Source organism: Chrysochloris asiatica, unplaced genomic scaffold (genome assembly GCF_000296735.1).
Source record: "Chrysochloris asiatica unplaced genomic scaffold, ChrAsi1.0 scaffold00026, whole genome shotgun sequence".
NCBI classification, from domain to species: domain Eukaryota; kingdom Metazoa; phylum Chordata; class Mammalia; order Afrosoricida; family Chrysochloridae; genus Chrysochloris; species Chrysochloris asiatica.
The window spans coordinates 1,485,432-1,503,158 of NW_006408544.1; the positions used below are offsets into that span (position 1 = coordinate 1,485,432).

Consider the following 17,727-nt stretch of genomic DNA (forward strand, 5'->3'; position numbering starts at 1 on the left):
CGGGGTCGCCGGCCGGCCGCCCGCCTGCCGGTGCGAGTGGCCCGGAAAGCCGAGGGGCCAGCGCCTGGCCGGCCGCCGTAGCCGGCCGCCATGTACTCCCAGCTCTGGTTCCTGACAGACCGCCGGATCCGCGAGGACTACCCGCAGGTGCAGATCCTGAGCGCCCTTCGGCAGCGCTGCTCTGAGCAGGACGTGCGCTTCCGGGCGGTGCTAATGGACCAGCTCGCCGTCACGGTTGTCGGCGGCCACCTCGGTGAGCGAGGCGGGTCCCAGGAGGGCGGGGAGCCGCGCCAACGTCCCCGAGAGGTGGCCGGGTGGCGCGCTCACCCGGGCCTCCCCTAGCCAAGTCTTTCGCAGTACCTTTTTTTTGTTGGGGAAATCTCCTAACCTTGATAAAGCTTTCTTTGACCACTACCATCTGCCTGGGGCCACGGTGAGACACGTGATTTGATTTACTTAGGGGCACTTTGTTTTGTTAGAAACTCAAATTTACCTAAAGCTGCCCAAATGGTCCGGGAAAATCAACTCCCTCCACAAATTTACAAATTCTGCTTGTATTGATAACCCTGTCATTTCAAGGTCTCAGATTGATAGAAACCCCCACAAAATTTACAAAATTGTCATTAAGCTCTAATGTTTTAAAAAGTTTTCCAGGGATGTGTAAACATCTGTAATGCACTACATATAAGGATGCTCCCTAACAAGCAGCCCATGTCTGGGCAAAAATCTAAGAGCCCTGGAGTTCCTGTCAAGTATTAGGTGCTAGCGTAGACCTTGGATGGGCTTTCCTTAACTCATCCTCTTCCTTTAAAAGTGTTGAATTCTAATTGCAGAAAAGCCAAGATTTCAGTTACAGACCATTTTGACTTCACTGATCACTCCATTGCTGTGTCCACGAGACTTTTTTGGGTAAGATCTGGTCATCATCTGTGACCCTGACTTCAAAAGGTTAAATGTGTTTTGTTTTTTGTTTTTTTTTTTGTATTCTGAATTATCCTTAATATCTCTCAGCAGTCTCTGGCTCAGGGATTCACGAGTTAAGGTTTCTCCCTCACTTGCTGTTTCTGAATCTCTCCAAAACTCCACTGAAGGCGTTCAGTCATTCAAAGGGTTACTGAACAACAATTCATACTGTTTCAACCACACCTTTGTTAAAAGGCAAGGCTCATAATGGGTTTTCTTTGGTGGGGCAAAAGGTTCTGAATTCTGAACAAGCTACTTACAAATGAAATTTTGAATTGGACTTGTTTCTAAATTGGTTATTTCTGTTAGTAGTTCTTTTCATCCATAACTAACTAAACCCTCCCTAAGTAGTAGCAAATTGTATACCTGTTGTAGAAATATTTTGCAACCATTAGGTGTTTTACATAAACAGTATCTTTTCAACTTAAAGGGTACCCCCCACCTCCCATCCTTGATTTACTAAAATCTCAGTTAATGTGGCTTACTAGATTCCTGGACAGGGAATCTTAAAGATTGGGATTCTTTGCTACTGACAAGTATTTTGGTTTAACTTTGGGCATGCCCCTCTGTCTTTGAATCTCAAATTTTTCATTTGTAAAATTAGGGAAAAAGTTTCCTCTCGCTCTGAAAGTCTTTGTTTCAGTACCATACTCACATGGAATATTCTACTATATTTTACTGATCTTGATCAGCAAGTGGATCCATGGATTAAGCATTGGACTGCTAACCAAAAGATCTGCTGTTCAAACCCGTCATCTGCTCCACAGGAGAAAGATGAAGCACTCAGAAATCCTAGGGAGCAATTCTATGCTATCCTATAGAGTCCCTCTGAGTTAGAATCGACTCATGGCAATGAGCTTGGTTTTGATTTTGATTCTTGATGAGCAAGTACTTCATATATACATCCTTCCACTCCAGGATCAGTTTTTCGCTCTTCTTTCCATCCACCTCCCCCTCTTTCTCCCTTGTAACAGCTAGTAATGTGGGCTTGGTTTTTGGAATGTCTTTTTTGGCTGTTCAATTTCGTGACCTATAGGGGCACTTTGAGTTGGAATCAACTTGTTGGCAGTGGGTATAGAATGTGTTTTTTGAGATACACTAACCAAAATTTCACATAACATTCCAGTTGTAGACTTAGCTCTATGATTGTATAATAGTAGGAAAATGCTCTGTAATTTGTTTCTAAAATCCCATTTCAAAGAATTAGGCCCAGAAAAAAGAGAAAATTAAATCTGAATGTTGCAGCAACACTTAAACCCTTTTGCTTGCTGTCTTAAAACTTTATTCCTGAAATTCATGTGTGAAAGTATCTCAATATATCTACACACTAGGAGTTACTTTTTTAAAAAGAAAATTGTATGATGCATGGAGAAACAGAAACTGGTAGTATTTTTGTTTAATGTAGCTTAAGTGTTTTGCTAATTCAGAGATAGTCACACAGTGATTATGAGTCGGGCTGCTAACCTCAAGGTCAACAGTTCAAAACTACCAGCCATTCTGTGGGAGAAAGATGAGGTTTTCTGCTCCTATAAAGATTTACAGCCTCGGAAACCCTATGCAGGGTCGCTATGAATCAGACCGACTCTATGGCACATAACTACCACCACCACTATTTCTGCTCATTTGTGACTCTGGCCCTTGGGCTGAAATTCTCATTGCCTAAAACACCCAGCTGTCCAGCTTCTCCCACATAGTGAACTTCAAATCCAGCTCGAGTGGTACCCTCTCGAGCTCTCTGCCTTGCCCAATTAATCCCTCTCTTCCATTTTCTGCCAAATGGCATTATGCAAACCTTTTGAAATTGCATGGATTATATTTTAGGGAGTCCCTAGAGACACAAATGGTGAAGTGCTTGGCTGCTATCCAAAAGGTTGATGCTTTGACGGCACTCAGAGATGCCTTGGAAGAAAGGCCTGGCAACTGATTTTGAAAAATTATCCTTGAAGACCCTGCAGAGCACAGTTCTACTCTGAAACACATGAAGTACTCATGAGTTGGAACCGACTTGATGGAAACTGGATTTTATCATATTGTATTGCAATTTATCTATTTAAAGTCTTATCTTGCCCTCTGCTCCCAAGACTAGGGATGCCTCAAAGGTATGTTCCCTAACTGGCACAGTTACACATAGCAGGCCTTCAGTTCATCAGTTAATGTTTGCTGAGTGACTGAGTGAAGTGCCTTAAAGGCTAATTGGAGTATATGAGACTTCTTTCAGAATTTCTATGTTCAGGAGACCATGACTGGATGTTTAAATATGTTTGTGATAAGTCATACATAGTATGAGGACAGATTTGCTAGTGCGAATTAAGTCCTTTAACCATTCATAAACCTGTAAAATTAACTGACTTAATTAAATAGTCACAAACTCAGATCAGATGACCTGGAAATGAAGGTGTGTTTTATTGGCTTTAAGGAGCAGAATGATTCAGCATTCCTTCCTTATTTTCAGTTAAACCTTGGTAGCCATATGACAGTTTTTAGGTCAGGTTCTTTAATGCAAATTGTTCTGGGATACTTTTACTTGCTTTTAAAAATAATAATAATAATCAGGTGAGTAGGATTTTTTTTTTTAAGTTGTGGAAGGGGTGAAGAAAGGACCCTAACTAAGTTTCTATGAGGAAATGGTCTGACTCAACCTGTAAGATACTACTAGAAAGTCTCACAGAGAAAAGATTAACTTCTAAGAAAGGAGCTCTGGTAGCGTAGTGGTTACAAATCAGGCTGTGAACCGCAAGGTCAGCAGTTCGAAACTACCGGCTGTTCCGCGGGAGAAAGATGAGGCTTTCTGCTCCCATAAAGATTTACAGTCTCGGAAACCCTGTACAGGGTCGCTAAGAGTCGGGCCCGACTCCACGGCACATAACAACAACAACAACAACTGTATAAGACACACACAGAAGAATGTACCATGTTAACGTTTGTCTCACAGAGGTCTTTAACCTTGGTTCTTCTAAAGGTCTGTGTCCGACACCTGTGATAGCGTCACTATAGTGGAAAGGTCCGAGAGTAAGTGGAAGCACCTAGTATGTGGTATTTTCAAACTAATGTGAATGTCAAATAGATACATGTTAGCACATTGGTCCATATTTATAGCTCTAGGCTGACTTCAGTGACTGAGGATGGGTTGGAGGTTTAATTTGTTTTCAACATTAGGGGTTAGATCTCATGAACTTTGTTAAGTAGAGTTCTAGAATGCATCGATTGGGGTCCTTGGGGCATCTCAAAGCCCTACTCATAGATTTCTGAACTACCTTGTTGCTGTGACCATGACACTTCTACCATATTTGTTAGACTTGCCTGGTAGAAGGGTACAGCCATCACTCAGGGTTTTGCATGTCAGTTCTCCCCACCCCATATTTCCTTGTCACTTCCCTTACTACCAGGGAGGTCACTGACATTCAGGCACTTGGGTGTTAGCCTTAGCCCCACTCCAGCCCCTTCCCTGCATGGTCTACCTATTATCCTGAGAGGCTTCACCTTTGTAGGGTTTTTTGAGGCAGTGGTGACTCAGTGGTAGAGTTCTCACTTTCCATGTAGGAAACCTGGGCTGTGTTCCCAACGAATACAACTCACACACAGCCACAACCTGTCTGTCTGTCAGTGGAGGCCTGCATGGTGTTATGATGCCAAACAGGTGTCGGTGGCGCTTCCAGACTCAAAAAAAAAAGGCTTGGTGGTTCACTTCTGACAATCCAGCAAAGTCCTCTGGGTCACAGTGGTCTCATGTGCAGCTGGCCATGGGGATGACGCAGGACTGGGTACCAGTTTCATTCTCTTGGACATGTGATTGTCATGAGTCGGGGTGACTTGATGGTAGCTAACAACAATACTGTTTTTATCATGTGTGTTTGTTACTGTATTCTTTGTGAAATTGACTTAGCAAAACACACTCCATACAACAATTTCCACACACAGTATTCAGTGACATTGGTTACATTCTTCACATTGTGTCAACATTCTCATTATTTTCATTCTAGCTGTTTCACTCCTACTACCTTAGTTTCACTGCCTCCCAAGCACCTCATCCATATAGATGATTTTTTTCTTTTTTAAGAGCACAGTACTCAAGGGTAACATTCTGTACAACAATACTGTTTTACCATAAACCCATAACCTGAAATTCTCTATTTCTATTTGATCTTTTTACTACAAAAAGGCAATTCAGTACTCCACTATGAGAAAGTGATATGTTTAAGTTGGCATTGAGGGACTAGCAAAAATAATGGCTCTTCGGTCCTGTAACACTACTGTCAATACATTAATATCTCTCATCTCTTAATTTTCACAACAGTTATATTCATTCACTGTGTTTATTTAATTATGATTTTTTTCCATTAGTTCAAAGAAGGAACATCTGTTGACGGTCTGTTGTGTATAAGGCACAGTTCTAGGTACCAGAACAAAGCAGATAGAGGGAGAGATAGAATATAAACAAGATAAAGAAAAAGTATATAAACAAGATATATACAAGAACACAAACAAGAGTATAAACAAGATAAAGAAAGAGTCCTGGTGTGTCACTACAGGATAATGCACTGGACTGCAAGTTCAGTTTGAACCTCAGTTCAAACCCATCAGCTGCTCCTCGGAAACTCTATACAAGGTCGCTAAGATTCGGAACCAACTCAACGGCACTTAACAACAACTATGAAAATAGATAGTATGTTGGTGAGGAAGACTAAGGAGAAAAAGAAAAGATACAAAATTTCTGGAGCGGAGAGGACAGTGTAGGTGTAGACAGGATGACTGAAGTGATCTTCACCCAGAGAATATTTGAGTAAAGCCCTGAAGGAGGAGAGGAAGCAAATTAGCTTGGATATACAGGAGTAGAGTAATTTAGGCAAATAAGACTAACAAGGAAGCTAATGTGTTCAGACCAGAATGAATGAATTGATGAGTGTAGCAGAGGAGGTCGGAGAGGTGGGAATGGGATGGGGAACAGATGTGTGTACTGGGTCATTGAAGGACTTTGACTTTTAATTTGTATGACCAGGAAATACACTGAAGGGTTTTGAGCATAGGAGTGGCCTGATCTGGCGTATGTTTCATGAGGTCATTCTGGCTGATGTGTTGAAGACAAATTGATGGAGGCAAGGGTAGAAGCAGAGCGATAGCTGGGAGGTTATGGCTAGAACTCAGGTGAGAGATGATGATAATTGGGTCAGAAGACTATCAGAGAAGGAGATGAAAAGTGCCTGGATTCTGGATATATTTTGAAGGCAAAGCTGTCAGAATGTGGACTAGGTTTTTTGGCCTGAGTAACTGGGAGAGTAAAGTTTGCCATTTACTGATTCGGAAAGCATGTAAGAGAAGTAGGTTTGGGCAGGTGGTCAGTCTTAGGACTCAGTCTGAGATGCCCCTAAATCATCCAGGTAAGAATGTCAAATAGGCAACTTGTTGTAGAGATTAGGATTCCGGGGCAAGACCTAGTCTTGTTGTTTGTTGTTGTTAGGTGTCATCGAGTCGGTACCGATTCATAGCAACCTTATGCACAGCAGAACGAAACCTTGCCCGATCCTGGTCCAGCCTCACTACTGTTGCCACGCTTGAGTCCATCGAGAGGTAGAAAATTAGGAACATCTCCATATAACCATTCAGGGATGACTGTAGATAGAGAAATGGTCCAATGACTCAATTCTGGGGCACTCCAGTGCTTTGAGTTCAGCAAGATAAGGAAGAACCAGCAAAGAGCCTTGAGAAGATGTTACAGAAATGAAGAAAAAGAAAGTGATGTCCTGGAAACCAAGTGAAGAAAGTACCTCAAGAAAGAGTATGTGGTTACACCAGGTTGAGTGTTGCAATAGATCAAGTAAGATGAGGCATGAGAATTAGCCATTGGATTTAGCAATGCGTGTTTGTCATTAGTGACCCTGATAACGAGCAATTTCTGTGAAGTGATGGAAACAATTTTAGGAGTTTTATTGTAAAGAGAAGATGAAAACTGGGGTGATAGCTCAAAGGAGAAATGGAGTTGAGAGGCTTTTCCGTAAAAATAGAGACATAATTGCATGTTTGTATGCTAATGTGAATGATAGAAAAATTGGTGATGTCAAAGAAAAAGGTGAATTGCTGGAGCAGTGCCTTAGTGGGTAAGGACAGGTTGGGAGCTAGTGCATATTTGGAGCAGTTGGTCTAAGCTAGGATCAAGGGCAGTTGAGCCATTGTAATAAGAGAGATTATAGTACATAAGTGCAAGTAGGTGAGTAGATGCAATACTGGGAGCTCATAGAAGTTCTTTTCTGATTGCTTCAATTTTTCCCTTGAAGCAGGAAGAATGAGAAGATGAAGGAGGAAATAATGAAGGTCTTCGGTAAGAAAAAAAATATGCAGTGCTTGTCTAGGTTTGAGTTGGAGTAAATGGACAAGAGAAATATAACATCAAAGGTACTCTTGAGTTAAGTCCTCAGGCTGTGTATATTTCTTCAGACTTGTGCATTGCACAGGAAGGCACACAGAATAGACAGAATTAGATCTCGCCTCAGGGTTGTGGTTTAGCCAGGTGAGTATCATGTAGCAAGACAGTTGCAGGGATGTGAAAGTATATGCAAGGGAGTGATTAGGGGGCTTGACCATGAAGTTTAAATAGGGTAAGAAGGGAAGTGAGAATATGAAGGAGGTGGTTGTTGTTAAGCATCATCGAGTTGGTTCTGATTCATAGTGGTCCTGTATAGAGTTTATGAGGAGTGGCTGGTGGGTTTGAACTGCTGACCTTGCAGCTCAAACGGACCTTGTGGTCCGTCCAGTGGTAATCCTACAGCCCCACACCAGGACTCCATGAAGGAGGTTAGGGATGATATAGAAAGATGGAAGGGTCCATGTTGTGGTTGTTCCTGCCAGGATAAAAGTACTGTTGTACATAGGGTACAAGATGGATGAGGATGGCTGGAGATTGAAATGATGACAGTTACATCAAGTCTGTAATATCACTGGTGGCTGTAGTGGGCCGTGGGCAAGAGCCTTAGAAGAAAGCTCAAGAGACTGAGAGGCCACAGAGCATTGGAAGGACAATAAACAAGGATAACGGTGTTACCTATATTTATGACCAAGAGAGGAATTAGGAAAGCCAATGCCAGGACAATATGGGACCTAGAATCCAGGGAAATGGCATGACCTTTGGAGACTGGATTCACATGACTGATGTGAACAGATCAAGGGCGTGTTGAGATTTGTGTTGGTTGTTACAAGACATTGTGTTGGTGAGACAGGTAAGGAAGAGGGAAGATTTGCAAAGTTCTGGAAAGCTTCCATTCGGCACAAAAGAAAACTGAGACCCAGGGCGATTTTGTGCCCTGTTTTCATAGTTACCTGATAGTTACTGCAACACAGATATCATAGGTGGGTGACTTTAAAGAGCAGAAACCCATCCCCTCACAGTTCTGGAGACTACAAGTCCAAATCAGGCCATGCTAATGCCTTCCCTGATGGTAGTCTTGGCATTCCCTGTTTCCATGGTGGTCCCTGGCTTCTAGATGATCTTCATATGGCACCTGTCTTTCCCCAGTGTGAGTGTTTGTTTCTATTCTGGCCTTTCTATAACTCAAAAGTGATTAGGTTGAGGATCCATCGTACACATATATGATCTCATTAATACAACAAAACAAAACCCCTATATCGAACAGGATTCCATCCACAGGTACAAGAACCAGGATTTCAACACAATTTGGGGGGACACAATTTAATCCATATCAGTTAGGAATTGCATCAAGTCTTCTGACTGAAGGCCATTACTTTATCCACTTTGCCATTACTACCTTTTATCTCATGTCATTGCAATTTCTTGAAATGTCTTCTCAAATAAAGTGAATCCGAAAGTTATGAATGAAATAATGTCCTAAATGTCTCTTTAAGTCGAATTTCTAGGGAAGTCATAACAGATGTACACAGTTCTTATTTAGCCTTACTTTAGTTCAAGAAAAGACTCAAAGCCTGGTGTGATTCCCTCTTGCGTGGCTGTTTTCAGTAGCAGCAACCCAGTTCTCTCCGCCCTTCTTCTCTATCACCTAAGTGCGCACCCTGGAGGATTCGATGGATATGGACTTGAGCCCTCTGAAGCCCCCCAAAAAACGATCTCTTCGGTTGTGAACTAAAAGCCAATAAAGATTATCACTGTAAGGTGGATAATGAGGGAAATGAGCACCAGTTATCATTAAGAACGGTCAGTTTAGGAGCTGGTGCCAAGGATGAATCACACAATGTTGAAGCAGAGGCAATGAATTATGAAGGTAGCCCAATTAAAGTCACACTGGCTACTTTGAAAATGTCTGTACAGGCTTTAAAATAACGCCACCAGTGGTCTTACGGTTGAAGTGTGGCTCAGGGCCTGTACATATTAGTGGACAGCACTTAGTAGCTGTGGAGGGAGATGCAGAGTCAGATGATAAAGAGGAAGAAGAAGTGAAACTCTTAAGTATGTCAGGAAAGCGGTCTGCCTCTGCAAGTGCTAACAAGGTTCCACAGAAAAAAGTAAAGCTTGCTGCAGAGGAAGAAGATAATGATGATGATGACAATAATGATGATGAAGATGATGATGATTTTGACAATGATGATACTGAAGAAAAAGCTCTAAATGCACAAAAATAAACCAGAATGGAAAAGACTGAAAACCACCAACACCAAGATCAAAAGGCCAAAAATCCTTCAAAAAACAGGATAAAACACTGAAAGGACCTAGTTCTGTAGAAGATATTAAAGCAAACATGCAAGCAAGTATAGAAAAAGGTGGTTCCCTTCCTAAGGTGGAAGCCAAATTCATCAATTATGTGAAGAATGGTTTCCGGATGACAGACCAAGAGGCTATTCAAGATCTCTGGCAGTAAGTCTCTTTAAGAAAATAGTTTAAACAGTTTGTTAAAATTTTCCGTCTTATTTCATTTCTGTAACAGTTGATATCTGGCTGTCCTTTTTTATAATGCAGAGTGAGAACTTTCCCTACCAGGTCTGATAAATGTTGTCCAAGTTCCTTTGTCAAGAATGTGTTGTCCAAAATGCCTGTTTAGTTTTTAAAGATGGAACTCCACCCTTTGCTTGGTTCTAAGTATGTATGGAATGTTATGATAGGACATAGTAGTAGCAGTGGTCAGACACATGGAAACAGTGGGAAGACAAAAATATACATGTGAAATAAACTCAGTATCTTAATAAAGCAAAAAAAAAAAAAAAAAGAAAGAAAAGGCTTAACAGTGTTTTAAAAGTGGCAGGGGCAGCAAGCAAAGATGATTGTGATAAGAGAATTTGTTGCCAGTAGGGGTTAGTTCGAAGGAGCCCTGTTGGCATAGTGGGTTACACATTAGACTGCTAACTGCAATGACAGCAGTTCAAAGCTACCAGCCACTCCATGTGAGAAAGATGAGGCTTTCTGTTTCTATAAAGATTTACAGCCTCGGGAACCCTGTATAGCAACTTTTAGTGTCCAAAGCTACAGGAGAATGGATTTCTGTTCTTTAAAGCCATCAACTTGTGGTACTGGTTTTCTTCACCCTCCACCCCTGTATTTAGCCTTTAGGACCATGTCTGCAGCTTAGCTGTGAGGGGCCCACTGGTGTCCCTTTGAATCTTAACCATTTGACTGCACTGGGGCCCTACTTCTAACTGCTAGCACCTGTATCTCTTTGTTGAAGTCATGGGAGCCTACATTGCTCACAAACATGGCCAGCCAGAAGACCAAGGAATTAACACACACCCAGGAGCAATGTTGAAGCAAAGATGGATTAGAGCTAAAGGTATAAAAAATATACCTTTCCATTGTCAGCTCTCTCCCCTCTCAGGTTGATAACTGAGGTGTGTATACTAAACCATGCTCTAGTGTTCCCAAGGGGGATTAAGCTCAAATTGCCTAAAGTGGTCACTCCCTCAATCCCACTTTACTTCGTTCTCTTCCCTCTCTCCTTTCTCTACTTCCTTAATAGTGTTTCTGGAAGATACCATCTAGACAAACTACTTGCACTTTGTCTCGGTATGTGCTTCTGGGGAAATCAGCACTGCGCTTGGCACAAAGTAGGTGCTACATAAATATTTGCTGAGCACATGAAGCAATACATGTATTGAGTGAATGAATGACTGAATGGGTATTTGAGTTACTTCTGGAGGACAGAGAGAGAGTACCTCGTCCATCTTGCTCAATTGTGGTTAAGTGCCATCGAGTCATTTTGGACCCATAGCGACCCTGTATAGGGTTTCTGAGGAGTGGTTGATGAGCTTGAACTGCCAACCTTGCAGTTCAAACCGAGTTAGCAGTCCAGTGCATTAACCCACAGTGCCATACCAGGTGTGTCTAATTTATACCAAAAGTTGACTTGAATTAAATCACCTCAAAATAGTAGTTGGTAGAAAGAGAAAGCGGCCACAGAATGACTGTGGGTTTTAATGAGGTGGAGGTGACATTTCTTTGGGCACTATAGCAAAGAACTTTGAAAGAGGGTGGAGGAGTGGCAATAGCATAGGCTTGTTAAGACCAAAAATAGCTTCCTTGTAGAAAATGAGGGGGTGGGGCAGAGTGGAAAGAAAGAGGGTAAACCAGAGAGTGCAAGAGATGAGCCAAATCGTGTTTCAGATGACACATCTTCCTCATAACACCACAAGATAATGGCTATCCACTTATTGATTCCTTTCTGCCAACTTTTAGAGCTTCACTACCAGCCACTGTTACAGGATCCTGCTGCAATGTAATGCTTTTAAAAGCTGCCATAAGTGAGGTCCTTGTCTACGTTCATGCTAAGGTTTCTTGTTATTTTCTTATTTCTGCTGGTATCTTTGTTCATGAAGATTTTTCTCATCATTTTTGAAGCTTTTTTGTTTGCAAACCAGGGATTTATGTATGTGAACATATCAGTGAGTGCTTCATGTGTATAGGTTAGGAGGCTGATGATACATTATACCTCAGCTTCATGCAAATGATCCCAGGGGGCCCATATTATGCGATTAATTTAAACGAGTATGTGAAGGTTCATAGAAAAAGTACCTAAAACACAATAGTTAATAAAACTGTTCACTGCAATCTGAATTCCTGTACTTTTATTCATTCTTCTATTTCCCTCTATTGGTATGCTGATTGAGAACATTTAAAAAAATTTTTTTAGAGGTCTACTTTCCAATAAAGTCCTGGTGTGATGCTGCTAACTGGACTGCTAACTGCAGGGTTGGTGGTTCAAACCCACAAGCTGCTCCTCAGAATAATCTCTATATCTGGTTGCTGTGAGTTGGAACTGACTTGACAGCACTTAACAGCAACAACAACTTTCCAGTAATATATTCTATAGCTATTTATTATAAGGATTGTAAAGAATAAGGAAGACCATAGAAGAATTGATGCTTTTGAGTTGTGGTGTTGGGGGAGAATATTGAAAGTGCACTGGGCTGCCAAAAAAACCAATAGATCCATTTTGGAAGAAGTGCAGCCAGAGTGCTCCTTGGAGGCCAAGATGGCCAAACTTCATCTCTCATACTTCAGACATATTGTCAGGAGGGACCAGTCACTGGAGAAGGACATCATGTTTGGTAAGGTGGAGGGTCAGAGAAAAAGAGGAAGACCCCCAACGAGATGGACTGGCCAAGTGGCAGCATCAGTGGACTCAAGCATGGCATCAGTAGTGAGGTTGGCCCAGGATCAGGCAGTGTTTCATTCTGCTGTGCATAAGGTCACTATGAGCCGGTACCGACTCAATGGCATCTAACAACATCAAAATTTATTATAAAGTACATTTCTTAGCTATTTAACATACAAGTGCCCAAATATAGTTTTATAGCATTTAACTTAACCCAAGCCATGATATTTTCAATCACCTCATATGCATGCAAAAGCTAGACAATGAATAAGGAAGACAAAATTAATCATTGATGCCTTTGAATTACAGTGTTGGCAAAGAATATTAAATATACCATGAACTGCCAGAAAAAGGGACAAATCTGTGTTGGAAGAAGTGCAGCTAGAATGTGTCATAGAAGTGAGGATGGAGAGACTTCATCTCACATACTTTGGGTTGTTATGAGGAGGGTTGAGTCCCTGGAGAAGGTCATCATGCATGGTAAAGTAGAGGCTAGCAGAAAAGAGGAAGACCCTCAGTGAGATGGATTGACACAGTGGGTTCAAAATAGCAGATTGTCAGGGTAGCACAGATTGGGCAGAGTTTCGTTCTGTTGTTCATAGGGCCACTATGAAAACCTACTTAACAACACAGACAAATTTCTTTGGGAAAAAAAGTTTCTCAATTTTCTACTTTGTTTTTTAATGCATTAAAATATTTCCAAATATAAATAGTGAGTTCATAAATAAATTAGAACACAATTACCCATGAAAGTAGATTATTCTTTTTAAAGTAATATGGAGAAAATACTGTTTGGGTTTAAAAATACTGATAGACTAGGTCACCTATTGGTTATGGTACTGTTCATTTGGGGGTCTGATCATATTCTATTAATCTATCTTCTTGACCTGTTTGGGGACAGATTGATCATTTAGTAGAAAAGAAAAAAATGGTTTGAGGATAAACATAGTAAATGCAATCCCAATCCAGAAATCTGGGAGACCCCACAGATCTCATTTTTCTTCTTTCCACCTTCCTTTTTTCCCTTTCTCTCCATTCCTTCTCTTTGCTACCACCACCCTCTCTTTTTTTCTTAGCAAAATTATACTCACCTGATTTTCAGTCCAGGTTGAAAAAAGGAAAATGTATGTTTTTAGGTTCTGCTCTGGTCAAGGTAATGTCTCTGAGCACTAGCGACTTGAATCACAAGAAGTTCCTCATTGTTGTGGGCTTTCCTTCCATCTACTGCCAGCGAAGCAGAGCCCAATCCTCTCTGCTGTCGGCTGTCAACTCCTCATTCCCTTGGTGTGAGGTCTGTAGATGATACAGGAAATGTTAAGCATCCTGGGAAGAGTGACACTTAAGCTTCATCCTATTTATCATGTCTTTTTCTGAGAGGAGATATAAATGGAGAGAGGGATTAAGCGATTTCTTTAATGGTTAATTAGAGATCACTTTCATGGTTAAAGGCCTCAGAATTCACTGACAGGTTTGCCAAGGGCCAGCCTTAAACCCAAGTTCTTGACCATGACTGTGTGGAGCTGTTGTTGCCACTGAGACCATGGTGAGTGGCATAGTTAAGGTTTTTTGTGTACTGGCATAGTTAAGGTTTTATGTCAACTTGACTGGGCCAGGATTCTCAGTGGCTTGCCAGTTAAAATGCAGTCATCCCCTTTGATGAGTTCTAATACAATATAATGAACTTCACGATGCGATCTGCTGTGAGCAATCAATCAATTGAAAGGAGTTTTCCTTGGGGATGTGGCCAGCTTCCAATATATTAGACACTTAGGCAAAGCTGGCTTGCTTTTCTGCTGGGCTGGATCCTGAATCTAGCTAGTCATTCAGACTTGAGTCAGTGACTTGTTCTATTGCCTGCAGTCTTATCTGCCCCACCTGCTTGCCTGCTGCCTAGCCTGCCGATCTTGGTTCATCTGACCCACAGACTTGCAACTTACCCACCTCTGCAACTGTGTGAGCCATTTCCTTGATATAAATGTCTCTTTATATATACATATATAAGCTTCACTGATTTTGCTTCTCTACAGAATTCTACCTAAGACATCTATTATTTCTTGAAATGTGGCAGCTAAGGGAACAGGAAATAATGGAGCAAGTGAAGATGCCCATTGTAACATTCAGTATCAGTGGGCAAAGATGCAATTAATTCTGCAGATGTGTCCCTCTCTGCACAAGGCTGGACATCCAGCACAGTCAAAGACCAAATCTGTCTAACTGCTTGGTACAGCCTTTTAGGCTACACTTTAACCCATTCCATTCTTCATTTATTAAAGGCTTCAGTTGGAATGAGCCAGGCCCAAAGATTTACCTTTGGAGAAGAGAGATGCAGTCCTGGTAAGATTTTCTAGGTCTGTGTGAATCTGCTTGTTGAGGGTGAGCTGTCTCTGTCCACTTGCTGTTGGCATTTCCAGAAGTGATTGAGTTCTTTTTTCTCATGTAAAGTATAACTGTTTGTCTGTGGTCTTATGTTGGGATTTAAAAGCCAGGCGTTTCAGCTGCTTCTCACTTCTCTAGGTCACTTTTCTGTTGCGATGCCATTTTTCTCATCGGGTGGTAAACACCTCCATATATTATCCTTCCTTGCTTAGTGGAATGTCTGTGCTATAACAATGTCAGTGCCTAACATGTATAGCATTTTATAGTTTTCAAGACATTTTGCACATATTATCTCATTATTTAATGTTGTCCTGAGCTGTTTCCCTGAGTGTTCTGTATTTACTCACAGTTTTCACCAATTTAAATACTCTTCTTTCTTTCTTAGCAGTTTTGAAGATACATAGGGTTTGCATTTTACTTCCTTATTTTTCCCCAGGGATTGTAAGAGTAGTAAAGGATTTTTTCAAAGCATAATTAAAGCATGTATAAGTGATACTGTCTTCTGACGGCAAAGTGAAGACGAGAATGGTGTTCCGGTTTCTTGGGCTCACACTATCAGCAAAGTATTGGACACAATTTGTCTAAATGATTGCACCTATTCCACACCTCACCCCTATTTTTCAAATTTTGTGAAAAGTCTCTTAGAATGAGGGGTAAGTGTGCTATTTAGAGTCATATTGCCGTGGGGTTTTTTTGTTTTGCTTTTTTTTTTTTTTAGAACTTTTATATCGATAGTATTGCATCCCTCAGTGGGAAATCACAACTGCATTCGTATCTTTTGTTTACTTGGAATTAAATGGTAGCACTGGACTGCAAATCACAAGGTTGGCAGTTCAAACCCACAAGCTGCTCCTCAGAAACCCTATACAGGATCACTATGAGTCAGAACCAACTCCACGGCACTTAACAACAACAACAACATGACTTCTTATCAGTTATGAACTAGAAGGTGCTTTAGATTAAGGACTATGAGGTGATTCTGTAAATTGTGGTTTAAAGGATTTTTGTATAGCATTTTAAAGATTCATTTAACTTAAGGTTCATTAAAGGGCAAAAAAAAAAAAAGGATCTCTGGTAGCATAGTGGTTACGAGTCAGGCTGCCAATCTCAAGGTCAGCAATTCGAAACTACCAGCAGTTCTGTGGGAGAAAGATGAGACGTTCTATTCCCATAAAGATTTACAGCCTCAGAAACCCTATGCAGGGTCACTATGAGTCAGAACCAACTCCAGGGTATTTAACAACAACAACAAGGGCAAAATGATTAAGTGTTCAACTATTAGGCAAAAGAGATGCACCTCTGAAGACAGGCCTGGTGATGTACTTTCATAAAGTCATAGCCTTGAAAACCTCATGGAGGAGTTCTACTTTGCACACATGAAATCACCATGAGTTGGAATGGACTTGGTGACAATTAACAACAGCAGGGGAGACCAATTAACTCCCTGAGCTCACTCCTCAGTGTCCTACCCACCCCATTTCTTATCTCTGTCATCCCATCTCTAAAGTCTGAGTAAATCATAGCTGCCCAGAGCAATGCATACCATAGAATGGCAGGGTGGAAAGGGGCCGGACAGTTTGCTGTAAGTCCACCTGATCCTTGAGTGCCTCTGGGCCATTCTCAAGTGATTACTGAGCCTAGGTACATTCCACTGCCATTAAATCAATAGCAACCCTGTAGGGCCCAGGAGAACTACTCTGTAGGGTTTCAGAGACTGTAAATCTGTACTGGAGAAGCAGGTGGGTTAGAATCACTGACTTTGAGGCCAGCAGTCCAGTGCTTATCCTTCAGCACTGCTGGGGCTCCTTATTCCATACTAAGGCAGTGGAATTTGTTTCCTTTCGCTGAATCCAAGTCTATTTCCCTGTGTTGTCAAATGCCATTGAGGCGGCTCCAACACAGTGATTCTGTATAGGATTTTCGAGGAGCAGCTGGTGAGCCTGAACTGCCGACCTTGTGGTTCAAACTGACCTTGCAGTCCAGCACATTAATCACAGCACCACACCAGGACTCCTGTAGCTTATATTTAATTGAACAAATAGCAAGTACCTGCCATGAAGTAGGTACTGTTCTAGAGGCTGGGAAAAGTGCTGAGCTAAACAGACAGAATCATGCTCTTTCAGATAGCTCTACCTCATGGAGATGTAGAGGGTAAACCTTTCAGGTAATTGCAAAGTATTCTTGTTTCTCTGATTCTTCACTTCAACCTAATCCTTTCAAGTCACCCAATATAATACTGATTCACATCCTTTCAGCACGTGAGTCATTCGTCTTTGTATGTATTCTAATTTTGTTTATTCAAGAATTGATTTGTATCAAATGGATTTTTAAATTTATTATTATAAAGTTATTTTGCTCTTAAATACTGAGAAGTAGAAAATTATTAAAAGGGAGTTGCCTATAATCCTTTATCCACTGTTACAATGTTGCTATATTTCCTGCCTTTTCTAATCTGTATCTATTAAAATCACTGACATTATAATGGTTTATTTATAGTTTTGTAACCCTTTCTCCCACTTAACATATGTATTTTTACATTTATGATCAATTGTTTATAAAACAGTATAAATAAATACAGAAAACCCATTTTGACAGACTTTTTAAAGGTTGTCATAGAGGGGTTTTAGGGATTCCTTAATGAATGATACTGTTTCCTTTTAGTTAAATCGTTAGCCTCCTAACCTACAATTTGAGGTAACACTATGCAGAAGAAAGGCACTGGACTCTATTATCTCCTGTAGATTTTTCTAACTTGGATTGTTCTTGGTATGCTGACTTTTTTTTTTTCTTCTGTTCAATCCTTTATGTTTCCTCAAACTCAGGCTCAGTTAATTTGTTTGGAGTA

The 17,727-nt window shown here is 41.1% G+C and overlaps 1 protein-coding gene and 1 pseudogene across 1 annotated transcript in view; one reads left to right on the plus strand and one right to left on the minus strand.

The window, feature by feature from the left end:
- The window catches only part of LOC102810814, a 91,358-nt pseudogene extending 91,266 nt beyond the window's left edge, over positions 1-92 (minus strand).
- RIMKLA (ribosomal modification protein rimK-like family member A) overlaps positions 91-17,727 on the plus strand; it is a 36,706-nt gene continuing 19,069 nt past the window's right edge. Inside the window, exon 1 of the mRNA XM_006839641.1 lies at positions 91-253. Within this exon, the coding sequence (XP_006839704.1) occupies positions 91-253 (163 nt within the window). The remainder of the gene's footprint in view (positions 254-17,727) is intronic.